A 27,852-nucleotide genomic window follows, 5' to 3' on the forward strand; every position below is an offset into this window, starting at 1 on the left:
AGATCTACATGAATCACACAAATGACCTACTTTAGATTCAAAATGGCAAATTTAGCCAAAAGGTGTTCAGATATCTAGGATATTTGTTACCACTTTGTGTCTTTGTTTATAAAAAAATGTGTAACAAAAGAAAGTTAATTATAGTGTGAATATGCTGCTCAACAGCTATTGTAGTAATTACACAAGACTGATGCTCATATGGCATGAGAATAGAGAAACCCCAAGGCAAATAGGCAACATTTTTAATTACATTGTTGAGCTAAGAAACTATATAGTCGCTTTCTTTTTTTCAATCCTTCATCTTTCAATGGCAACGGCACACTCACACACACACGAAACACAGATAGAAGTTAACTCCTCCTCACAGAGTATAACTTTCAGATCCCATTTGGGTGGTTGGCATAGCTCCCTGGTTTATAGATTATAATGTAATTAGTCTCCATCTAATAAAATAAGCCTCCACAATCCTCTCTGTGATTCAATGAGAAATGTGATCTGAGAGCAAATTAGGAAAGAAAATCCCCTCACCTACACGCAGGCTGGTGGCTTAATAAATCCAAATACCTCTGTCTCCTGATAGCATCAACGGAAACAAATATTAATACCTACAGGTACCCTGAGTAATGCAGAGATCCAAATGTACATAGTCAGAGTTCATTTGAAATGATATAGAGAGGTGAACTTTAAGTAGCAGTAATAAGAGAATGAATGCCAAGTTCCTCCCCTTTAGGAAAGAAAGCAAGGGGTGTATTGATGTCTGTTTTAAAGCCATAAATCAACAGCAATTACATGACATGCCATAACATTAAAATTGTGTATTTAAAATCACTAAACATGTATAGAAGCAAGGCTGTGATTGGAAGAAAAATATACACTCTTGCATTTTTCTGTGGAGACACGTTAGAATTTAACCTATTAAGTATTTTAGTCATTTTAATTTGTGGCTCATTAAGAGGATGCACTTAAGGTCGGCATGCCAGCTTAGCAAGTTGCATTGATCAGCAGTAAAGCTAATATTGGACCATTACTAAGAATACTTTTAAGTAGCTTTAGACTGATATCAACATAACACTAATTTAACGAAATGAATGAAGCTGTCTCAGGGCACGAATCTAAAAAGTCACTTTTAAAGTTTAAAGAGATAGACTGTTTCTCATGTAGAGGAAATGACATGAATATGCGTTACATTGTCTTAAAACATATTTTACATTTTAATAGATAGTTAAATACGGACTTAGGCAATGTGACAGGAACACTTTGTCACATTTTCACACAGATTGAAGCGTATTGAATTAATCAAATGTTTTCTTGATTGGCATGAATGAATTAAACCAACGTGCACATCCACCGTGAAGCCTACATAACCTTCTAGTGATCTACAAAAAATGAGAGTAAAGCAGTGTATAACATTTTAACACAAACCTGTTTTGTATTACACCTCAAATCTATACAACAAAGAAGATAGACAAGAAGATAGATATACAACAAATAAAATAGCTCTTTTTGTCACTCTAGAATAAACCATTTACAAAATCAAATATTTCCCTTTCATCATTAATCCCTGAAACCTCTATAAGGTTTTAAAGTTTCGTCATAGAGACTCTTTGGGTGGCTATGGCGCAGTGGTAGAGTTGTTATCTCACAAAGGTTGGGGGTTCGATCCCCAGCTGCTGCAGCAACATGTACTTGGGCAAGATACTTAACTCTGAACTGCCCTTGCCGCTTTGTCAACAGCGTATGAATGGTAACTAATGGGATTAGTTACATCTGAAGGTCTTACTAAATAGCGTCCACTATTATCAGTGTGTGAGAGTGTAGGTGTGACCTGCTGGGTAAAAGAGCTTTGAGTAGTCCGAAGACTAGAAAAGTGCTGTACAAGTTGAAGTCCATGTAATCTAAACACTGAAATGTGAATGAGATGCTTCTAGATTAAGGTGATAACTTACAAGTCAAACCGGAGGTTCTGTCGCTCTTCAAAGAAGTAGTCCAACATGAATTTCTGGACAAAGTCTGGGTTTAGCGTGTTGTCAATGACCTCTGTTCTCCCAAACTATATCAAATGAAAGCACATAAAAGACAGGAATTAATACATTTTACATGTAAGGCCATCAATGTTGTTCTTGATGTCGTTAGCACTTTCTATTTCACTATGTAGTCACAAAGTTGGTGAAAACAATATCACTTAAAATATTTATTCAACAGAAAAATTGTAAAACTTTTATGAGACATATCACACTCTTTGTGTAGTTGGGTGACTCCTGCAAATAACTCATCACCAGCAAGTTTATAACCTATGAGACATGTCTGGGTAAATGCAAGTTACAATGATTATTTACAGCTTTAGGCTAATGTATGCAGAGCAGCCGACATATCAAGTCAAAGGGGTTCAAGTAGGTTCCAGTTTGGCATTTAACTTAGCATTTTAAAAATGCAAACTGATGACAACGGCAACTCAGAACTATGAATAACTGCACATAATTTGAGCTGTGAGGTTTACCCCTACTACATTAACATTTATGAATGTACATTACATGTGAAACACAGTGGTGATAGAAGTGCAGTCATACATGAGTGCACACATGAGTATCGCAACGAAACTGTTGCAGCTGGTTTACAATCTGTTGTTTATAATCACAATTATCATTATTATTTCAGATTTGTAGAGAAAGAAAATAACAAACTTCAAATGTTCAAATGAATGTATACAATTAATCCTTTTATTTCACTTTACAGAGAGACATAAATAAGACATTGTGTACCGTTTCTAAAATATACAGCTTTAGTAGTAGACAAAATATTTCAGATAAAGTTGCATTACATAACTCAAAATTCAATTAAGTAACTTAACTATAATGCAATGCTGATTGGATTATTTTTACATTAACACTATGCACTTTTTAAGCAGTGTTTTGAAGGAAAAAAGTGTCCAATGCCTTGGTCCAGATTTTTCAATACTGCATCACAATTTGCATCAAAAATTCCTTTTCAAAATTAAAATTCATGCTCGGTGAAAAATAAACCAGTTTCTCACTTTTAACCTCGATGCAGATTGTGATGCAGTTTGAATTGACAACTGCATATTGGGTGATACTCTCTCTCTCTCTGTCTTAACTTCTCACCTCTCTCCACTCCTTGTTGCCCATGCCTTGTGTGTAGAGAACACAAACTGAAAAACAGAAACACACAACGTGATTCCATTACATTAAAGGTCAACGAGTCAAAAGGACGCTCTCAGCAATACAGTTGGCCTGGCTTTTTCCCTGAAGAACTTACTGACCCTGACAACATTGACAATTAAAAGGAAATTTACTGCACTCCCACTTACAACAAGCAATTAAAAAAAGTCATTTGTTACATTGGATAGATCAAAATAGGTCAAAATTGCACAGATTACATATAAACTAATCTACATCAATAGCAACTAGCCCCAACATAAATATTATGTTCCACGTCTTCACATGGTAGAGGACATCATTTTAGCCCATTATGCAATTTCCCAAAACAAGAGATTCACTGAGCTGACTCATCATACACTTCATTACTGGAGGCTTTTGATGTTCTTTTCAGATAAGTGATGGAGAGATATGTGTGCACACTCATCACACACCGTGGGGTTTCTGCACAAACATAAATAACAGACCATAAGACTATTTTCGGCATTTGTATCAAATAGCTTTTTTAATAAAAAAAACTTGGATCACTTGAATAACTGCCCTTTAAGACATTCTATTTTTGTCCTCCTTCATTTAGCTCTGTACTCTTAACCTCATAATGGGGGTTTATATAAGGAGCCAAAAGTCACTTTACTCAGCATAGCTATAAGTTCTACTCAGCACAATAGCAGGTCTACATGTATGGGTTAAGCCTGAGTTCCTTCCAGCTCACCATGTTAATCACTGTCATCCTTGTCATCCTGCCCCTCACTGTCACTTTCATCACCTTGACTCATTTTTATCCCATGCTCTTATTGATGTGCTGACACACTGTGTTTGCCAAGTCTTCAAGTGTGTGTGTGTGCATGCGTGCGTGTGTGTGTGTGTGTGTGTGTGTGTAAGTGTGTAATCATGGCTCCTTATACAGCTAAAGAAGTTTTCCTGATCTTTGGATATTTACAAACACTTTACTGGAAAGACTTTTTTTTTATTCAAGCCTGGTAAATACTTTTTAAATTTACTGAATGAGAATTACTGCATGAAATTCCTTCTTATTGCACTTTTGTTTCACTGTAAATTCCGTTAACATATTCCTATTTCTTCATACTCCCTCCCCGACTTTCTCAATGTGAAACTTAATTATGATAAATAGCAGAGTTTAAATATTTCAGTCCACGATGCACGAAGAGAAACAGAATCCTGTTTACCATGCGTTATATTCAAACAAAAAGGTGGTGACTCTTACTTGGGTCTGATTTAGAGAAAGTGTCCTTGTCTAGCAGGTTTCTGTGGAGACACAAAGAGGTCAGTTGTTAGAAACACAGTTCCCTCGGTGAACCAAAATAATTCATCATCTAACTATGAAGGCAAAACATTTAAAATTGCAGTTACCAACAACTCAATGTGTAAACTGCCGCATTAGCCAATTAAGCGTTTGTACAACTGCTATTCATTAAATAATTAATATTTAAATAAGCAGACAGACTTCTCTGGAGAGTTTTGCTGAAGGAGATAAGATTAGTAATGTCAAATATTTCCGTGGGTTGTCTCTCAACTAGAAAGATGGAGGCCCCTGTAGCCAGATGTTCAATGTGTCCTTGGGCAGCTGTAGGTGACTTTGAATGAAGTTCATTTCATGCCAGAGTTGGAGTGGGGACAGTGCAGTTTAAGAGAGGCCCCTCGATGAAACGTAAGGTCTTTGGTAAGAGTTAGGCTTCTGCCGAAAGCACATTAATTCATCTTAATTCCCAGAGTGAGCAAAAAAAAGAAGCCTGACATTAAAATACCAAATATTGTGTGATCAGGATTCCACATCTTTAATCACTTCAATCCTGAAGCATTTCAAAGTTTACAAAATAAGCAACACAATTCAGACAGTAATCCCCTATCACATCTAAACAGCAGGAGCCAAAACAAGAGTACTGGCAGACTATACATACACTAAAACTCTGGTCTGATGTAACTAAGTAAGGGCTGAGTTATATTCAGAGACCTTTTATAGGGTTGAGAGATTTCATGGCTTCTAATTTCATGCTTGAAAAACACTAGGAGTGAACATTAGAGTCTCTGTGACTGGAGATATATTGTGAGACCCTCTTTCTGAACAAACCACTCAAACGGGGCATAAATAAAACTGTGAGATCTTTATGTTTCACATTGAGAGGATAATAAATGGCCTGATGTGCAAATGGTACCAGACTATCAATTATACTGATTTTTTCAATAATGAGATTAATTACAGTGATGATGACGATGACATCTAATGGTCTAAGAAGAAGTGGAAAGGTCAGAGAGATATAGTATTGCTAACGTATCAATTAGATTAAATCACCTTGGCCTGTTAAATGCCTTGGTCGGAATTTAGATGACCTGGAGAATATCCAGGATGCAAACTGGTTTTTAAGCCTGAGGCACAGAGGTATTCATCATCATCAACCTTTACTTAAGTTCTCGGAAAGATCATTAAGGGCAACCCTCATTTACAATGATGATGAGAAGACAGAAATTAGTTAAAGCTACCACAGGAATAAAAGCAAAAAGACCAATAAAATATATAAAGAAATCATTTAAAAGCTTGAATTACTCTACTTCTATGATTAGTCAACAATTAATATCAAAAAACACTGGAAGCCCTCTGGACTGAATACGGGCACGGGACACTCCCAGTCAAAAAAAATCATATAAAACAGTAACAGTCATGTATTGGGCACTGCAAAAGGATAGTTACAAAGTGTCAAAAATTAATAAAAGTGCTCAGTTTCAGGTCATGTTGTAAACTATTCTAGGAGTTTGCAGCACTAATGCTTAAAGCAGTTTCACATGGTCAATCCTGGCATAAGGAACCTCGACACTCAAGCTAGTTAAAAACTAACCAGGGTTCAGATGTAACAAGGAATTGATATATGATGGTAGCTTTTCCGGTAAGTGCTTTCAAGATAAATAGATGCCAGTGGTTATTGCACCTTTCAGTGAGAGAGCCCCAGCCAGCTTTGTCAGGTGAAATGCAGTGGTGAGTAAGGCTGAACGATTTTAGGAAAAGATTGAATTTCGATTTTTCTGGCAGAAATTGCGATTTCGATTTTTAGCACGATTTTCTTCAAATCAAACTTGTGCAATGTTCTCAATGTACAGTAACATTTACAAACACAGGGCTGCCAGGTTTCAGAAAATGACAAGAGTGAGACTTTAGTGTCATGATATGTTTGGAAAAAATGTGGCCTTTTTTAACATCGATTTATACCTTAAGACTGATGTCCTCACCTCCATGCCAGCGGCTCTCACTGCACTGTGGCCTCCTAATGCTAGTCTTAATTAACCAGAAATTAGAAATGAAAATTGTAAAAAAAAATCACAGGGGTAATAGTCAGGGCCCTTGGGTACCAGGATCCACTTTAATTTTCTCAAAAAGTTATACAGTAAAATCTGCTGAAAACTAGAGGGTTAATATTCAGGTCTATCAGGTACAATGATCCATCGAAAGATCTGTGTCACCTTTCACAGATTTGAAACATTTCAATATGACCAAAATATCATATCTCTCCTTGAAATTTGAAAACTTGAAATATCTCTAAAACTGTTTAGAAAAGTACATATCTCTGTCCAAAGCCATAATAATTGTTGTAATTCAGTTTTTATTTTATTGTCATGTCATATTTCGAAAATAGCGGCCGTTCTCCTGCTTTTTGAGTTCTCCAAGCACCCATACCGTAAGTCCCTGAATAGATGTGCATCATATTTCGATGGGGCGGCTGGCTTGACCGATGTTTTGCAAATGACGGCTCACTTGAACGCAGTGTATTGAATGGGGAAATATAAGCGTGAGAAATGTCAAGTGTGGCGTGTGGTGTGAGAATGGGTCAAATTGCGTGACTGTCACACTCAAAGCGTGACGCTTGGCAGCCCTGCAAACATGACAGGAAATTACATCATACCAGTTAAAACTTTAAATGCCAGAACTCGAAATTAATAGAATGAAAACTAAAGTTAAGAATACATTTTTAAAGTGTTGATATATTTTGTGCCTTTGGGTTAGGTGACTTAGTTCACATAAGTTATGCAACAAGAGAAGCTAACAATGTCTCCATATTTTCTTCTAGCCATACGGCTGAAACATTTGCCTGTGAGCGTAATTTCATGTTCAGGCCTTGCATTGTTTCTTTTGAGTATGTTTAATAAGGTTACAATGTGAGATAACAACAATTGACACATTTGCGATGTTAACCGCTAGCATTCCTATTCAAATTCTCATAGACATTAGCATCAAGCTCGCAGACTTTTCGGTTGTTTAGCATATTATGAGATGAATACCTTATGTTTTGATGTCTGTTAAGTTTTACAGTGCTTCCTTTATTAAAGACTGGACAAAGAAACTTCAGCTTCTTTATTGGAGGAAAACTGTTAGCTATCTGTCGAGCTGTGTATCAGGCTAAAGAAGTCACGCACACACCCAGGGGCAGAATAGACGGCGTGTGTAAATTGACACAACAGCTCCTGGGTCAGTCGGGAGACGCACTGCCAAAAACCGCGGCTTTGGCGATCACGTGATCACGTTTTTTAAAATCGCAATTTCGATCAGAAAACGATAAATCGTTCAGCCTTAGTGGTGAGTAATTTAAAGGTTACCATAAATTTCAAATCTAGCTCTAAAAATAACATATTTAGTTTTCTGATCATTTTAAACCAATTTCATATCATTAAGTGCAACTTTGAGAACATTAAAGGAATGTTGCAGGTTCTCTATGGCAAGCTGAGAAATACTGTATCATCCACATATAAGTGAGCATGTGAATGGCTGCTAGACAAAGATGAAACAATATTATTAATAAAAAGTGTAAAAAAAAATTTTTTTAAAAAGGGCCTAAGATTGAACCTTGTGGAACACCCTAATGATCGTGATAAAGTGGATGGTTCCCAGGTTCACTGATTGCCATTGGTCGCTAAGGTAGTTCAGAAACCCAACACATGCACTTGTACTAAAACCAATAAAAATAAGAATTTGCAGAAGCAATGAATGGTTAACATGTCAAAAGTCTTGGAGAGGTCGACAAAGATGGCAGGACAACGTTTTTTTCCATCCAAGGCATTGACAATATCATTCATTACTAGCGTGACAGCAGAAACAGTGCTGTGCATAGACCTGAACCCAGACAGATGTGGGCTCAAAACAGTCTGCTTAAAGAAATTCTTTGAGTTGATGATTTACGAGAGACTCTAATCTTTTTGCTAAGCAGGGCAATTTGGAGATTTACCAAACTATTATAGTCACTCTTATGAAAAGGGAAAACATAGGCAGTTTTTCATACTTTGGGAATTACACTGGATGAAATAGAACGATTAATTATGTGAGTAATTTGCTCAGCAATCAGAGAAGCTGAGAGACAGAAAGAGAGGATCTAGTTTGTCCACTAAAATAGTGTTAGTAATTTTAGATGAGCACTGTCTAAAGACACCATATTATCATCATTTTAATTTAAAATGCCTTTATGGTTAGAATTAGTGGCGTGCAATATAACGATCTGGGACCCTGAAGAATCTGAACGTGTTGACCTGCCAAATCAGAGAGATTGTAGAACCGGATTAATGTTTATTCCATTATGCAGTCTGTGCCCTTTGCTTTCAAAAAAGTTTATTGAAATAACCAAAAAAATAGTGGTTATTTGATTTTCGTTTTAAATTACAAAAATTTTATTTTCTATTTCATTTGACAAAAACAAAACAAGGCCTGTTTTTTCATATCCTGAGACCGGATGTGCAGCCGACAAATCTGTAGCAACTATGTGATGTTATCATGTCAATTTGGACTAAAATATCTGAGGAATGTTTGCTAAATCTATGCCACCAAGAATTAAGACAATTTTACAGGCAAAAGGTTGTCCCACCAGGTACTAGCAAGACGTACATAATAAAGTGGTCAATGAGTGTATGAGTCCACAGCCCACGTTGTATATAACACACATGTCCCTCCACCTATTTTTGTGTCCATCGTAAACTTTTCTCTAAACGACGTTCAGTGAGGAGCATAACTGGTACATTTATCTGACCGCATGCACAAAACTGTGACACCCACACCGTAACAGTTCAGGTAAATTACAAAAGCCGTTACAGGCCTTTTTGCTACACTCATTTAACAACATGCACTTAATGAAACATTAAGTTATTCTGTTAATCAGCTCTGTTTTGCATGCAGAGTTTAGGATTTTTTCTAGAACCGTTTTGGAAATGCGTTGATGTCAAATGATGAGCTGGTTTAGCATTCTAATATGTTATTCAGGTTGTGTTTCTGCTCTGTAAAAGAAGTGTTAACAGCTGTTTTCTGGCTTTTGTGTTTCCTCGGTCAGATTGCATTTCCCAGAGCAGTGCCCTCTGTGGTAAGAGTTCATTTGCTCAGCATGCAGGTAATCAAACTTGACTCATAGCACATTATCTATTGCCATGGAGAATAATCCTTGTGTAATTCACTAATGTGCTGCACTTTAGCCTCCAAGTCCAAATATAACAAAAGCAATGCATATTACCGCTGGCTACAAAAGTTAATGCTCAGACAGACTAAAAAACATGCAACCATTAATTTGCTTTTGCTACAACATGGTTGATCAATGAACTCCTTGCCAAACTATGACAATCCTAAACACGTCTGATCACAGCTTATAAATGGCTGTCAAACTCGGCATTCTCCTCCCTTTGGGAATTAACCATGTAGTTCACTGTCATCCTGGTAATGCCTCTGATGCATCACCGCTGACAGCTGTCAATCACAGCAACAGGAAGCAAAATCTGACACCACATGGGCAACAAACACATACTGAGAGGCAGACATCCACACTCATTAGGTTTGTAAGATTCCCTTAGAAAGAGTAAATACAAGGGAAACGATGGAACTAAACACTGGCAAAAAAAAGGGTGGGAAAGGAAGAGCAGCATAAAAAGACAGGCAGAGCGATGGTGAGGAAGCATCCTCAGCTGCAATGACATCTCTCTAATTATGTTAAATACCTGTCTGAGCACCAATGTGGGGTCAGGGGGGAGGGAATCTGTCTTTCACTCCTAACAACACACAAACGGAAAGAACACCTCTGCATAGGAGGGAGAGAATCACAATAACAGCAGTAACCATGGCAACTGCTGACAGCCAATTGGGGCCACTTGACTGACTGTTGACTGATGTGTTGTTTTTCCATCTTGACAGGCAGGGATGCCATCAGTGCTGAGGTTTTTGAACGTGTGCTCACCTTTTCATTTCTTTCCTCAGTTCCAGTTTCTTCATCTCCGTCTCTCTGTACCTTGACCCGACCTCACCTTTCCTTTACCATCCTACACTTCCAGTCATCTCATCTCATTATCTTCGCTCTCATCTCTGGTTTACACATTAAGCCTTTCTTTCCTCTCCCTTTGGATTAATGAATTCATTCACTGTGCTTTTTGGACTGGCTCCAGAGGCCAGGTCCCTGAAAGTGTGTAACTTTAATGAGACATCAGCAACAGCATACCAGGACTCTGGCAGCCCACTGAAGACATTTTTGGCCACTGGAGGAGGGTTATGACAGCAACAGGGCAAAAAAAAAAAAAAAAAGTATTTGAGGTGAGAAAATGAGAACAAATCTACAAAAGAAGAGGCAGGGCATAGCAGTGTAATAACAGTGAGTGTAGCTTTTGAATGAGCCTGTGTTAAGACTGTGTGTAAGATTTCTGTCATGTTAGACTCTATTTATTTTAAGTTTATGAGCGGAAGAAATAGAAAGTGCTTTAAAGTCCCAACCTCCAACAAAGACTGGCTGGATGGATAACGTGGCTGAAATAGAATGTATGGATTGAATTGCTTTCTCACTGAATCGGAGGGCCCATATATTCCTGCTGTATTCCTGGAGACTGCAAAGGGAAGGCTGAGGCACAAGGCAGTGATGGGGGCAGTTGCAGTGGGAAGATCAGGCATGGGCACCTTTTCAATGCCCCAGTACAAAAAAGCCCAGGGCAAGGTGAGAAGAAGTGGATAAAACAAGATCAAGCAGGATGAAATGCAGGAGGTAGCGGGGGGCTTGGGTGAGATGGGAGAGTGGGAGGGAACTGAAGCTCTGTTGGACTAAAGCCCCGTTACCACAAAGTGGTCAAATATGGATCAGTACAGTTTGGTACAGTTTGGTTCGGTAAATCCTGATCCTGTTTGCATTTCCACAGCCAACCCTGCCATATTCGGTAGGCGGCGTGTAAGTTGGATGCTGATAGCGCAACACAGTGTACCCCGCTAATAATTTCAACAAGGAAGAAAAATGTGAAACAGTAAACAAAGACCAACATCTAGCAATTCATCTACTTTTTTTTGGGGGGGGGGGGGGTTGACAAATTTATTTAAGGCTTTTTCAGTTATAGAGACAAAGGTAACATACATATATACACAAACATATCAAGTCCTGTAAACAAGCAATTTATCTACTTTGTCATTGGCATGTGGTTCTTTGTTAAAGAAAAATGCAATCCAGCTTTGTGTCAGAGAAGCATGTGAGCCGAGAGGGAAATACATACTGTTTGTCCATCAGTCTGGTATGCTACTTCTGATCATATGCCAACAATTCAGATGATCTTTCAACAGATTCATAGAGGAAACTTCCGCCTCTAAAGTTTGGAAAACCCCAACCGTATATTAAAAAAAAAAAAATCTATCTGTTTCCCTTTACCTGCTGATTTGCATGTTTTGCAGCTTCTAAGCAAACTGTTAATGATGACACAAAATACACACACAATCACACACGCACACAAATAATATACATATCCTAAAGGCTCTCCCACTAGGCAATCAGAACTGTGTCAGACCTTAAGCAATGTACCTGCATCCCAGCTGGGGAACAATCTTGCTTCTGCATGGTATGGGGCGAGTGTCGCAGGGCAAGTCAATTACAAACCTGAGTCCTGTATCTCTGCTCAGAAGAACACGGGTGTTCTCACTGAGAGCCTTCAGCATAATTTCCTCTTCGGTTTGACTACTTTGTTTTACTCCTAACTTTCTCTCTCTCTCTCTCTCTCTCTCTGTTTGACCATGACCTGAATAGACTCTGCAGGGATTAAACCATCTCACTGAACTAGATACAGTAACACACATGTAGACAAATGCAGAACAACATGTTCATGGTCTAATGATTTTCCAGTTCAACTACCCTGTGGTCCACCATATTACATGCACACATACACACATGCAGACACACACCAAAAAAAAATAAAAATAAAAACATGAATTCAGTCTGCCCAAGCAATACGTCTCCTTCAAACAACTGATATGAAATAGTGTATTGCTAGTTAATTTACAATGCTCAGAAGCTAAAAGCTTTACAAACACTGTCGTGTCACTGAAGTAAAAAAAATCATCTAAAATTGAACACAAAGACAATCTCTATGACATACAGTCGGGGTCCGAAATGAATACCTGCCAAGCACCAAATGCGGTTAGATCCTCCGTTTGGCGAATCCATTTCAGAGGGCTATCCGCCAGGAACTACCGTAAATTCCGTACTATTGAGCGCACCTGGATATAAGCCGCACCGGCTAAAAATAAGTAAATAAATGTATTTGTACATATATAAGCCGCACTTGATTATAAGCCGCAGGTGTCCACGCTATAACAAGAGCTATTTACACAGACGTAGGCTACCGGTAACATCCGCAAATACTGTAGCGTCCGTACGGACGTTAAAGGACGACGAGAGCGTTCAAATAATAACTTTTAATAACCCGATCACTGTCGGCCGTGACCACGCCGTTTACAGCAGAGAGCAACACATAACTTGCCGTAACAATCCAACTCTCTCCCCCAGCGTTCTCTCATACAGCCACTCAACACGTTCTCGCTGGTGCATTCACTGACTCTCCACATAATCGGAATTATGAACACATTATCAACTACTGACTTTACAACATGAACCGTTACAATACGAAGCCTAGCCGACGGTGTCTGTAACACGGCTGATGAAAAAGATGACCGTAATATATTTCACAAGAAAAAGTCCATCCATTCACTGCCTCAGAATGACTTCATTACTCACTTCCTCAGTCTCTGTTGTCGCTGTCAGTGTCATCTTAACGTGCAGCAGCTCTGTTAGCTTCTTTGACAGCCAGGTCGATCGCCTTTAACTTGAAAGCTGCATCATATGCATTTCTCTGTGTGTTTTCCATCATGAGGGTGCGTGCATGAAGCGCAAAATGACTGATATTAAGATCCGACGTGACGAAGTCAAATGTTTTTGCGGCAGAAGCTCATTGTCCCCCATAAAAAATCCATGCATTAGCCGCACCGGAGTAGAAGCCGCAGTGCTCGAAGTGTGAGAAAAAAGTAGCGGCTTATAGTCCGGAATTTACGGTACCTCATTTAGAAAATAAAAGCCAGCTAATATTTTTGGGAAATTTCTCAATTTCCTGTTCTGATAAAATAATGACATCTGTGACTTAAATCTGTGATTGATTCAACAGAACATAATGCTTTCTTATTTAAATTGACTAAGTGTATCCAACACAAGTGATGCTGGTAAATCTGTTTCTCGATGAAGCTGATGAAGGCCACGAGTCTAAATTGTTGAATTTGGGGTGATCTTCTTACTTCAAGTGTTGCTGGAGCATTCTGTCCTCTTCTAAGCCGTTCACTCTTTATGAGTTGGTGAAGTTTGCGCCAGAAAATTCTCTGCATCAACAGCTGCTTCCAGCAGGACACAACACTAAACAAAAGTAGCAAGCATACAACAATGTAGTGACTGAGACTAACTCACACGCGCCCTTTCCCCTTGGAGCTGAAATTCTCACTGATAGTCTTTTAAAAAAATATTTGTGCTACTTAATTTGAAAGGTATTTGGCTATTTGGTTCAGTTTTGTATGAAAAAAGGAACAATGTTTATGATTATCTACAAAAACATAAATAAGGTGAGACCTGGCTGGTGAGAAATTGCAAAGGAGAGGGACGTTTCTGATAAGAGAGTGGGCGAGGATAAGATCAGGATGCTGAGAACATACTTGCTGCAGGCTATTATTTACATCAATAATAATAATATCATTTAAAGTTAAGTGCATAAAAATCAGATTCACTGTGAACATATTATCCATTAATGCACTGACTAATGTCACATTCAGCACTGTAGGATTCTTAGCTGTAAAGTGTGAACTGTGTACCCATGCTTAGCAACAGACCAGGAATATTCTTGGTAACGTGGAGCGAGAAGAGACAACTGGGCATGCTCAGATATTCTCAAAACACGTCGCTGAGCACAAGTCTGTGGTACCTGCATGTCTTCATTTTGTCTCATGTGATGTGCTTCCCCATTTATTCTCAAGCAAGTCTTCCCTTACGCGCATTTGATTATCTATCCAATATGCTCATGACCTTTTTTTATATATCTTCAAGAAAAGCATGTTTACCCAAACTCTTTCTCACCTTTACACACACACACACACACACACACACACACACACACACACACACACACACACACACACACACACACACACACACACACACACACACAGTGGATCAGCAGTCTGTATTGTGTGTATTCTGTTTCTACTTCTCTCAGTGAGCTGCCCTAATTCTTCTTGACAATGGCTGAGAGAGGCGAGAGAGCATCTCAGCACACTTAGACACACACGCGCACGCACACACACACACACACACACACACACACACTATGAAATATGTCATGCCACCTTCCATTAACAGACAGACATGCAGAAAATACAAATAAATCTGTGCAAGTGGCATTTTACCTGAACTGCCTTTGTCAACACTGTCACTGCAGTTAAGTCATTCTTTTACACTCCTTTGAAGGTCTTTAATGGCCAAATACGGACAAAATCAGCAAACACAAACAATATACTTCTTCTTGTAAATATGTGAATATAAGTTATGTCTAATCCACACATTTTTACTCGACAATGTTTGCATGCCCAACATTTGCTATGCTCAGATTGGTCAAGCGACCAAATTGTGTTTTTCAGCAGTGCATCAGTGTGTGGCTGGTTTATGATTGGGTCTGCACTCTTAGAATGTGGGTTTGAAGCATGTGCACATGTTTGTGCTGTTTTGATGAGACCAGCCGAGAGGAGAAGGGAGGGAGAAGATTGAGGTGTTTTTTTTCTCCTGACCCCCTCGTACGGTATTAAATGAGTGGTGGCCTTGCACAATGTTATCAGAGGCACACCAACTGTGCATTTGTGCTTGTGAGAGAAAAAGAGCCACACGCTTGGGTGTGCATGGCAGAGACCAGGGGGCTTACACATGAGAGAGAGAGAGAGAGAGAGAGAGAGAGAGAGAGAGAGAGAGAGAGAGAGGCGGCGAGGGAGGCAGCATCCCTGGAGGAATTCAAACAGCCTCTGTGCTATGTGACATGGATGGAGATGACTTCATTAGGCCGACCAGAGTCTCTCTCGCTCCTCTCTGTCTGTCTCTCTTGGCCGTAAAGAGGGCTGTGAAGGTGAATTACTCTATGTCAAGTAATCCTTCAAGTCTAAAAGTACAAATCTGCATCGCACTGACAATTTGAAAGCTAGGTTTTTTACATCGTGTGTGTGTGTGTGTGTGTGTGTGTGTGTGTGTTGCGTGCTGTGCTGAAAATGTCACCTGTTAGACTGAAGGGATGTATAGCAGCAAACATGCACGAGTGTTTAAATGTTTTTTTTTTTATGTATGCATGCACACACAATTGCATGTACAGTAGGTGTATCTACTTCTAGTGTCCTAAAGTTGAATTGCTCTCTGAGTCTTTCAGGTGACCATGTATCTATTGATGAATCCACAAAAGACTTTGGCATGCCTCAGATTGCTTGTTTAGCTTAGCTTTCAAACTTACCCAAGAATTGTGCCTGCAAGACACGTATGATGAAATACTCTCCTTTCACTATGCATGTCAGTGAGAAATCCTCATGATATACACTTACATCTGTTACATCTTTGTGTTAGCAGCACTGACTGCCGTTCTGCAACTGTCCCGCCATCATTACACCTCAGTACACATAGCATCTATAACAGCATGATATTGGTGTCTCAGTGTGTGAATTCACATTGCATTGCAGTGTCTTCAGCTGGTCCAAAATGTTGCAGCTTGTGTACTGACAGCATGGAGGAGAAGAGATCGAATGACTTCTGTGTTGGCTTCTCTGCACTGGCTCTCCATAAAATCAAGAGCAGAATTTAAAATCTTCTCACTTACAAAGCTCTAAATGGCCAGGCACCATCGTATTGCATCTTAAGGAGATAATAGTGCTGCATTACAACTATGGAACACTCCCAGATTGCTGGCCTGCTTGTTTGATCCCCAGCTCCTGCAAGCAACATGTCCAATGTGTCCTTGGGCAAGACACTTAACCCTGAATTGCTCCCCCTGCTGCGTCAGGGGCGTATGAATGTGTGTGATTGGAATTAGTTACTCGGTGGGCCATTTAACCAGCCATCGGTGTCAATGCGTGTGACATGGGTGTTGAGAGGAGTCTGAGAGGAAACCGATTCAGGGGGAAGCTGGTGATCATGTGACGCCATCGTCCACTGAGACATAGGTGACATAGGTGACATAGGTGTAGGTAGGTGTTACCTGCGGTGTAAAAGTGCTTTGAGAAGTCCGAAGACTAGAAAAGCGCTATACAAGCTCAAGTCCATTTACCATATGTTCCTTTTTGATAAAGCTTATGGTTGTGGTTGGCTCAGATAAGGACCAGCTCCCAGTTATGCTGTTATCAGTATAGACTGCCAATGGAACTGGCACTTTGAGCCTCTCCTCTCTCCTTCTCTTTCTGTGCATTCACATCTAGGCTTGGGTGGTATCTACTTTTGCGTCTTGGTGTAATACCAGGATATTCGGTATATGATATATGATGGTATTTGAGAAAAAATAATTAAAGTTTTGTAAAAGAAAAAAAAATCTTCTGCTGTCGTAGCAACGTAATTCACAGTTCATAACATTTTTGCAGAACCTAGATTTCGCTTTAGCTAGCATTCTTTTTCTCATAAATAAATGTCTTTTACTATATTGCTTTTAAATCAATAAAGCCCGTCTACAACAGTTTTTTCTAAATGCACACTCAATATCAAGGTTTATTGCCATGAAGAGTCGGCTCCACATGTTCCTTTTTGATAAAGCTGATAATTAGGGTTGGCTCAGATATCTACATTGTTCAGTTTGAGTTAAGAGCATCACCGTGTTTCCAGCTGAAGATTCGCTCTGATGCTGCACTTGAAGCACTGATGAACAACGGCAGGCGAGTTTCTTTTACCATAAAATCCGGACTGTAAGTCGCACCAGGACATAAGACGCACTTTGCTTTTGGAGGTCTCTCAGAGAGATAAAGAAGTTTAAACTTTTTCTCTTACACTCATCAACTACATTTTTTTGTTTTAGTGCAGCTCTGTCGCTCTTTTAGGTCCGTATGTTTTCCCTTTCAGGAGTTTGCACCCCTACTAGATACAGTACGCTAGTTGAGCTCATGCAATGAAGTTGTGAAGCACAGACACAGTCCTCTGGTTTGTGAGCTCACTGCCGTCGCCGGTCACTCTTCAACTTGAACGTAGGACTTTTTCAATCAAAAGAGCACCAAGGTTTCTCTATAGAATAATATATCCCCCTCAGAACTTCACACTGGAACTCAGTAAGCATATCCACGAGACAGTGAAAGAGCACAGGTTTGTCTGGGAGTGGGGCTCGTCCGAGATTTGAACCCGGGACCTCTCGCACCCTAAGCGAGAATCATACCCCTAGACCAACGAGCCACAAATTCCTGACTCCAATAAATAAAAAATAAAAATGAGGACGGATCTCTATAATTATTATAATTATGTTCATTTCCAGGGTGGAGTTCAAGCCGTCGGAAAGAGCAAAAACTCGGTACTGTATCTATGAAGTCTGACAGTTAGGAGTACAGGAACTCAATAAATGTATCCATGGGGCAGTAAAACTTAATGAGCACAGGTTTGTCCTGGACTGGGGCTCGTCTGGGATTTGAACCCGGGACCTCTCGCACTCAAAGCAAGAATCATACCCCTAGACCAACAAGCCACAAATTTCCACTCTCCATAGAAAACTTGACAAATTTCTATTTTTAAAAAGCTAGCATGTTGAAGACCAGTGACCACATCCAAACTTTTTCTTGCACAACTGTCAACTGAAAGTGATCAATTGCTATGACTATCAGTGAAATACAAAGATGGATCAGAAAGTTTGTGATTTTTGAAGATGGAAATTCATGACTCCTAAACGGTGTGGTGAACAGCAGAATATTGTAAGCTTCACTTTGCTAAAGGTCTTTTTTCACGTAAGGTCCTTTACCTGCTTTTTGTAAACATAACGATGACCGTGATCTTTTTACCTTCTCTTTTGTAATGTTAACAGGCAAAGAATAAGGTCCTTTATCTGCTTTTTGTAAAGTGTCTTGAGATGAATTGGCACGATACAAATTGTTCATCTGGCAGCTGTGGTTACATGCTGCACGTAAGGCATAACAGGGAAGTAAATTCCGCCTTCAAATGACAGTCTGTAGGAACCATTTGACTCAGGATGGCTTCCCTTTAAGGTTACCATTGTGAATTGTTTGTGCAAGTGTGTTTGTGTCCTTGAGTCCATGTTTTATTTCCTACGTTTAAAAAAAATAAAAACCCCACAGCCGCGTAACCTTGACAGGAAGGTCAATGTGAACACCCATTACCCTGCCACGTATGAGTGGTATATGACTGGTGTGTGTTTGTATATATGCAAAGCCCCTTGACCTTTGACTTATACAGCCTGATGTGCAGAGGGTCGGCATTGTGTCAGCATGAGGTTGATGTAGACTACAATTAAGTACGCAAAGACACACACACAATACAACACAGTTCACATATAAAGGGCCCTCAACTTCGGAGCTGAGTTAGAGCAGTGGTTAGTGCATGTGTCCTCATATGTGGAACCTATAGTCTTCAAAGCGGGTGGTCTGGGTTGAAGTCTGCCTTGTGGCTCCTTTTCCAGCATCTCAATCCCAACTTTCTCTCCCTAATTTCCGTCTCTTTCACTCTAAAAAAGGTACAAAATGCACTGAAATCTTTTTTTTTTTCCTTTTTTTTTAAAATAAAATAACAGCAGAAATCTCTCTCTGCTCCACTTCAGGGTATAAAGTCCTGTGACCTACATGAGGGGTGTAGAGTGAGGGAGGTCAATGACCTACTAGTTTACTGATAAACCTATCATGATAAATGCCGATCATGTGGGTAAAAAAAATATTCCAAGACGGTAGCATTGTGTGCACCGTGGCTCGATCCCACAGCTCGAGCGTTGCCAAAACTCGCCCTTCTCTGTTTCTGATTGGCTATTAACGTTTGTTAGTTTTAGAACGAATGCTGCGTTACTTGCAGAACATTGGTAGGTAAACTGCAACTGGAGTGCTGTGGTAAATTCTCTGCGTGAGAAATGCAAGGTGTGAACAGGTTGAAATGTGTGTGCTTGAGAGCCCTGCATACTTCCTGGTGACTTAAGTAGAAAACCAACAGCAGAGCGCCAATAACAGAAGGAAGGAGATCGATAGTAACTCTCTCCAAGTGCATAAATCTTTACTGATGTGACGAGACAAAGTCCAAATCTGATAGCAGAAAATGACTTTGGATTCAAACACACATAAAACTCACACTGATGCACATAAACCCAATCTGATATAAGCCAGAAACACACTTCCACAGACAGAGTCAGTAATGGGGTCAAGACAATGGCATCAATTCATGGCAGCTCAGTGATGGTTTCTTCAATATAGCTTTGTCTCCCTGATTGCCAGCACCACTGTGCTCTCATCCAAAATGATTTGCACTCCCCGCTGTTCACAACCCCCATGTAAACAGACAGGAAAAGTTAGCAGACGTTGTCATTTCTTGCACATCATTTTGTGCTTTTCGCTGGCATTGAACCAGCGCAGCGGGCAACCCCTTCTTTCCTTCAAAGCGATGGTTGTCAGTGGCGTCTTCAATAAGAGAGCCATTATGTGAGCTCTATGGGGCCACAAAAGGTCAATGCAATCACTCCCTGTAGACAGAGAAGGAGTGAGCGACCTGAAAATAGATAGCATGTCGGGCACAACGAGTGATGTTAACGGACGGGGTTGTAGGCTAAGGGTTTCACAACCTAACACTGGCGGGGTGAAAAGACTTTTTTGTGATTGCTTGGCGAGAGAAATAGCTGTTTCAGGTTTTAAGATGTGAATCAATACAAGTCAATGAGGTAAAGTCCAGAGGGAGTACAATCAACAACATGGGACCCTCAGGAATAGTCTAAAGTGGAAGGCTCCCATTAGTCTCACTTTGTCATCGAAAAATACCGTACAAGAAAATCCGATGCTGTCTTTCAATCACCAGAACAAAACTAATTCTTAGAACGACATCTAATATCTGAATTTAAACATGTTTCAGTGACAATTTTAGATGACTATGGATGTGTTTGGAAATAACCATTAGCTTGGAGTTACTTCCTTCAATTTTGGTTTAAGTCATTATCTATATGTTTAAGAATCACATTACACTGATTCAATTCAGCCAACCTACTTTTCATTCTTTTTTTCGTTGTGGCCCAATAACCTATAGTGTTTGTCCTTCTCTGATTCCTGTTATAAAATTCATGCCACACGGTAAGGGTCTTGCCTTGAAGTTTTGTAATAATATCCGCTGGCTTCACCGGGAATTACAGACTAATTGGCATTCTTTCCCCAGAGGGAAATATCTTCAAACAGCCAACGATGTGCATACCGATGAGTTCAGAGATGGTTAAAAAGCTCACTTCATTGTCTCGTTGTCTTGTACAAAAAAGAAATACAGGTTGGCTACCTTTTCCATGATGTAAAAACTACACAGGTCGAGGTCATTTATTTATTTAAATAAGGACAGTGCGCATTCATGAACAACAACAGATTACGATTCCCAACTCCCGCAATGACTTAAAAATGCGTTAAGCCTTGCGACAACACCAGGGAAGTGGGTCCTATCAAATTCTGTATTCTATTCTATTTTAAAAAAACAGCAGCAAAAGTACTGGCTTTTAATATATGTCACACCTCAATAAATGTGTTTCACTATTTCACTGATTCCTTTTGCAATTCTTCAGCATTCAGTCTGTGTTCACTGCATGTAGTGAACTATTTACGTGGTATCTTAGTTGCTAACTGCATGTTGTCCTGGAAGCTTCTGAGCTCTCAGGTCTTGTAGGTTCCTCGGGACTGTTGGTGAGGGCGGCCTGTTGCTATGGACCTATATAGCCTAGAAAATGCCCTCATGTGCAGCGGCTTCTTCACATGCTGAGAGTTTCATTAATTAGTGATTGGATGCACCTGTAGAGGTGACCACATGTCCAGAAAATCAACATGCATGTCTCACTTTGGACAGAAAAAAAAGTCTGCGATGGACTGACATTTCAGCGCTGGATCTGTTCTGCCCAAACATGAGTCGTTGTCCCAGGAGATGAGCCTACATCACTTCTACGTTACGATTATGCTGCTGCCATCATGACACATTTTTGGAGCGCTCATGGTGAATTAATATGTGCCCCAGCCTTGAGGCATGCATACATATGACCTCTTTGAAATTTGGCCTCACTCCCTATCTTCAAACTCGCCTTCACTGAAATAAAAAATAAGATATATGAAAATGAAGACTTTTGAAGTCCTTGACCTGAACAAGAAACGATCTGTGATTTAAAAATAATACACCTCTAGACCTTCATTGAACTTGAAGATCATACTAAATTTCCTACATATATAATTCCTGACACGTTATTCTTTTGTTGACAGTTTATCTTTGGTTACGTTTTAGTATAGTTGCACTGTCGTTCATTTACTGCTGTGTGCCTTTGAATTGTCCCCCGGGAAAGTTTTTTGAACTGGTTTGTATATATACCTGCCAATTGTAAAATCCACACTCGGGCTGGTACTCTTTAGTTGTCTCGTAACTTGTTGTTCAATTTGATTTTGATCCTTGGTTTCATGATTCGATTCAGAAACGATTTTCGATTTTTAAAACGATTCTGGGATCATGATTCAAAGCCTGTTTATGTATCTGAGGGCGGCAGTAGCTCAGTCCGTAGGGACCTGGGTGGGGAACCGGAGGCGGTCCAAAATTTGGAAATTGGTCTGGTAGCTGGAGAGGTGCAAGCTCACCTCTTGAGCACTGTCAAGATGCCCTTGAGGCACCGAACCGGCCAGCTCAGGGCGCACTTCCATTCTGAAACCTCTCCATTAATGCATGTTGACGGGTGCTGCTTATGCATGTGTGTGAGAACATGTCTCTAAATTAACACAGTGTGAACCAACATTTTCCCCTCAGGAATTAATAAAGCATTTAAAATTAAATTTAAAAAAAAATCAGTAAATACTTTAGGATTGACTTGAGTCATCTGTGAGACTGTCTGAATTTATTGTTTTTTCTATTTGACAGTCTATTGAGCTAGCTTTAGCACTTAGCAGGGAGTGAATGATTAGCCCACATTTAAATTAAAATTTAAAAATTAAAATGTTTCTTTATTATTAAGGATTTTTTAAAGTTATGAATCCATTTTAAATCTTTTAAGAGAAGAAAATAAATTGGTTTCCCCCCTCTAATCAACCATATTAAATACTTCCTGATATTTTCTGATTTTTGGAAAAACATGCTTTTTTTAAAATGAATATTTAGTAGATGGTTGCTGGAAAATGAAGTTGCAAGTTATTAGTGTCAACAGTCAACAGTTCTTGTTGACAGCACTGGGATGCATGAGGAAGCGAGAGAGCGAGAGAGAGAGAGAGTGTGTGTGTGTGTGTGTTTCTGTGGGGGGGCTGAAAAAGACAGAGGAGGTTATTTTTTTTAAGATTTATTTTTGGGCTTTTTTTGTCCCTTTATTGGAGAGATAGGACAGAGGACAGAGATGGAAATCAGGGAGAGCCCGCATTGAGGACTGTAGCAGAAAGGTTATGCTCATGTGTCTCTGTTTGTCATTGTTATATGTACATTTGTATACATTTGTACCACCAACCTGCCTAGGGACAACAGATAGGAGTTATCCTATGGCTACAATCTGCCATCTTTAGATGATTCAGATTATTTATTGTCAAACCTATTCACGTTCATTAACGCACACTAAATTTGTATTGTTCTAGGGAGTGAGAGACAGCAGATAGATAGATAGATAGATAGATAGATAGATAGATAGATAGATAGATAGATAGATAGATAGATAGATAGATAGATAGATAGATAGATAGATAGATAGATAGATAGATAGATAGATAGATAGATAGATAGATAGATAGATAGATAGATAGATAGATAGATAGATAGATAGATAGATAGATAGATAGATAGATAGATAGATAGATAGATAGATAGCCGGGTTCACATCCATACTTTAAAAATGAATCGCAGTAACAGCGTCTGAAATCAACACCAGCCAAGTACCAAACACAAGTAGATTTTATGTTTGGTGAGTTCATTTCAGAGAGCTATCTGCTTCAGACCGGGTAAATGTTTAACCAACTTGTTTAGTGGAAAGATAATTTATTATTCTCTGATGAATGTTGGTTTTTAGTCTGTAATTTGGGGGGGGGGGGGGGCTCTGGCTTTAACAAATAAAGGCAAGCAAATATATTTCTTAAATTTCTCAATTTTCTGATCTGATAAAATGAATGAATCTTTGACTTTAATCTGTGATAGATCGAACAGAACATAATGCTTTCTCAATTAAATGTACTGTAACAGATATGTAGGCAACAAAAAAAACACTCATTAAAACATGTTTGGCCTTGGCTAAATAGAGCAACAAGAAATTCTGCCAGTCTCACAGACGACTGAAGTAGATCCTGAAGTATGTACTAATTCATGAATAGACCTCGAATCATAAATCAATGAATCCAGAATCGTTTAGAATGGAAAATCGATTCTGTATCAAATCGTGAGACACCAAAAAGATTCCCAGCGCCAGTAAATATTATTATCATACCAGCACCGAATGTAGTGGTGGTGGGGGGAGGGAATAAGACTTTGTCAAGAAACACAAATGTTTTGAAAACAAAGAAATGTTTGTCAAATATCACTCATTTGAAACATGAGGAAACTGCTTTTGTGCAGCCTGTGTGATGATATGCAAAACAAAAATGTCAGGTGACATTTTGAGTTCTGGCCCGATCAATCACTATAATGGAAGACTTGGACTTAAGGCCATTCACCACAGAGCCCTGTGGCTACAATGTGTAGGCGGTAAGTGCATCACTGTGTAAGTGTATTTCTGTGGGAGAGTGGGTGACGGTGACGGTTGGTGCACATGGTCATTATACAACGAGTATGTTTGAACACGTGACGCAGAAGATAGAGCTCGTAGCGTATTGATCCTGACTGATACCTAAAGCTTGTAAACTGATCAGCAAAGTGTCTCCAGCTTCCTACTGAGTCTGACCCAAGCTCTAACTTCACAGCTCCATCGCATATCAGAGCATTATCTGAATTAGCAGGAGATGCAGGCCAAGAGGATCTATCAATACTCTGACACCAGTTAGAAGAGGAGAGCTACTTTAAATGAGAGAGTTCCCCACATAGAACCATTCTCCAATTTAATACACCGTTCAGTGTCTTCTAGAGGCTTAGTACTTATCAACACATACTCAAACTGAAGACAATGACTGATGATCAAACTCATTGGCAAATAGGTTTTGGGTGATGATAAAAATGTAAAACCTGAATGTCTCCAACAATGGAAGTAATCTAAATGGACTGATTCTTTCTGCAGCTCTTTACAATTGTTTCAACAACAACTTAGACAACAAATAACCCATTGAGATGGAAACCTTCGTCTTTACCATCATGGATAAACTATAATTGACACTATTGGGGTGGCAGTAGCTCAGTCTAAAAGGGACTTGGGCGGAAAACCAGAGGGTCGCCAGTTCAATTTGCCTGTTAGCTGGCGAGGTGCCAGTCCATTTCCTGAACACTGTCGAGGTACCCTTGAGCAAGGCAAAGAACCCTAAAACTGCTCTGGAATACTTGCTGTGTGGAAAGCCCCCTCACTCTGAGGCCTCTCCATTAATGCTTGTCCACAGGATCCTATTTGTGCGTGTGTGTGTGTGTGTGTGTGTGTTTCGGTCTATGTGTGTGTTTATTAAACAGAGAGTAAAATCGATTTCCCCTCATGTTAATAAAGTATACATTATTATTATTGGTATCACACACACAGACACACATGGGAACTTTTAGAAAGTAGTCACCATGGCAATGTTTTGCACGGCCTCATGAGTGAAAACCAGAATCCTTTCATATGAGTTCATGCAGAAATATAAGCATGCACACATCGGATGTATTGACCTAACTGTCTCAGGGGATGCCTGCTCTCAGTTGAAGAACAACTACTGTACTAATCCTCCCCCTTTGGATGCTGAGAAACTGGGGGACTGAGGCATTTAAAAGGCTGCCTCAGTGAAGTTCGAGCAGGAAGACTGGTTAGATTCTCTCACACGTTCATTCAATTTCTTCCTTTCAACTTAGCCACTTCCTCTTCCTCTAAAAAAACTGGTACAGTGTGTGCCAGTGATGACAAAAACTAATCAGACTAATTTATGCAGGGCTCCATCTGCTTACTCAACTTTACCATTTGGACTGAAAATAAATGGCTTGCAAGTGTTTCTTTTTCGCGTTCATTAAATTTCTGGCAGGCTGGCCGTCTTTTGCTGCATATTTGTCACACATTTGTCACACGTACAGTAAATGTGCAACGGGAAGATTTTGTTAAGTTTGATGAAACCCAGTGCCGTAATGTAAAACTTCACAAATTTGATTTGCGTTAGTGTAAATATGTGAATCAATAAAAATATATGTGCATAAAGATGAATATCATTATGAGCAACCTCTTCTTGACAAAACACATCAAAGTCAAAACACAAAACATGTGACCTATTTTACATTTGAGGGTGGTGACACATGCAGTCGTTTACTCAACAGTGTCTCCTACAAACACGATTAAACATGCAGCCTGGAGCCCCATGGCTTTTCGTCAGTCTACCATTAAACAAAATCCACATCCTTTGAACGTCTCACCCTGCACTGTATGCAGAGAGGGAAACCCTCCCTGACTGTGACAGGAAGCATCCTTTCTACACACCTTCTCTGTCCCCTCTGCATGCTGTCTGCTTCCATCATGTCACATAACAGCCCACGCTGACAGGTCCACACATAGAATAACTAGCCTATATGCAGGGACAGTCATGCCTTTTTTATTTATTTGTTTAGCCTACTATCTATCTATTTGCCTATTTTTTTAGCATGTGACAAAAAGCAACAACAAGATGGACAGATTACACTTTTTTACAGTTTGAAAAATATAATGAGTTGTTATAAACTTATCAGCACCATCATTCACCATCCAGGCAAATCTAGGAATCTAGGTCTAAAAGTGTCATGGCTATGGCCTTTCTGAAATAACAGATGAGTTTGTGGGTTATTCTATGATTTCTACTTCATATAATTGTGTTTAATGATACTGAAACCTTTACAGTCAAGCTCATACCGTAGCCTATCTCCGTAGCCTATTGAAAACGAAAGTGTCATTTGATAGCCAATTTTTAAGTTTTTATAAGGCTCTTTAAAAGTTCAAACAAAACCAATTTATTTATTGATAGATGATTGAAGATTTTGGGCATAGTTTAAAAGCACCTTTAATAAGTCAGAAGACTAGAAGAGCATTTACAAACCCAAATGAATTGACAGTTGGCATCACTGTGTGAAAACATGTCTATAAAACTTGACTGGCTGAGTTGTAAAGTATGAACAAGGTTTGCAGTAGCCTAAGTAAAATATTCTATTTGAAATAGTCTGCTGTTTATTTTCATGGTAAGTCTCATTATAATGGTGGAATTGATCCTAGCACGGAAAGATATGACGTTCCCTTGTTTAGACAGAGACGCTGAAGGTAAAACAACATTTCCAGCGTTAAAGTGACGTTTTCACCTCATCTTCTCGGTACCATAGACACAGTTGCCCGCACAAAACACGGAAAACCAAAACAAAACAGACTTCCACAGAGTTGAACTACACGTATTCCTGGTTTCCCCCCCTCCTGTAATCCTGTTAGACTGCCTCAAGATTCAAGAGAAAAATTCCCCTACCTGCAGGACACTGTGATTTCAACTTTGGTGGCAGGAATAGACGCGTTAAGCGGGTCGAAGTCCCCTATCGTCGCCATGTTAACAAAACTGTTGTTCATTTCGTAAAAAAAAAAAGTCCTTCGGCTTTCTCTTTCCCCGGTTTCCGAGAGGTCCAGCCTCTTTTTTTCCCGACGTAAGAGAACCGTGAGGGAGAACGCCTCCGTGGTGAGAAGTGGAGCAAAGGTGCCAAGAAGAGGAGGGGAGAGAGAGAGAGAGAGAGAGAGAGAGAGAGAGAGAGGGGCTGTAAGATGTGATGTCACTTGTCTCTTTCTCCTCCTCTCTGTATGAGAATAGGTCGATTTCTCTCTGGCTTCCCTCTTTCTTAAAGCCCCTAAGCCATCTCCTTCCCACCTTTTCTGTCGCTCAAAAAAATCCATCTGACTTATGTTCAGCTCATTTTAAATTCACTTTCTCAGATATACTTTGCAACACTTGAAGTGTTACTGTACTTTTCTGGGCATAATGCTAAAACAAAAATGCTCCTGCTGCATCTGCAAGAGTCCAGGAAAAGTTCCAGTAAAAGATTTCAACCAAAACACATTATATCCTACATCATCAGATTGCTTCAAACACAGG

General features: G+C 39.6%; 1 protein-coding gene across 1 annotated transcript in view; it reads right to left on the reverse strand.

Annotated features, from left to right (window-relative positions):
- Positions 1-27,422, reverse strand: part of LOC306817726 (copine-8) — a 67,297-nt gene extending 39,875 nt beyond the window's left edge. Inside the window, exons 1-4 of the mRNA XM_079334840.1 lie at positions 27,238-27,422; positions 4,399-4,439; positions 3,120-3,166; positions 1,947-2,050 (exon numbers count right to left, since the gene is read on the reverse strand). Coding sequence (XP_079190966.1) covers positions 1,947-2,050; positions 3,120-3,166; positions 4,399-4,439; positions 27,238-27,335 — 290 coding nt within the window. The 5' untranslated portion in view covers positions 27,336-27,422. The remainder of the gene's footprint in view (positions 1-1,946; positions 2,051-3,119; positions 3,167-4,398; positions 4,440-27,237) is intronic.
- Positions 27,423-27,852: the final 430 nt, after the last annotated feature.

The sequence above is a fragment of the Symphodus melops genome (genome assembly GCF_947650265.1).
Source record: "Symphodus melops genome assembly, chromosome: 22".
NCBI classification, from domain to species: domain Eukaryota; kingdom Metazoa; phylum Chordata; class Actinopteri; order Labriformes; family Labridae; genus Symphodus; species Symphodus melops.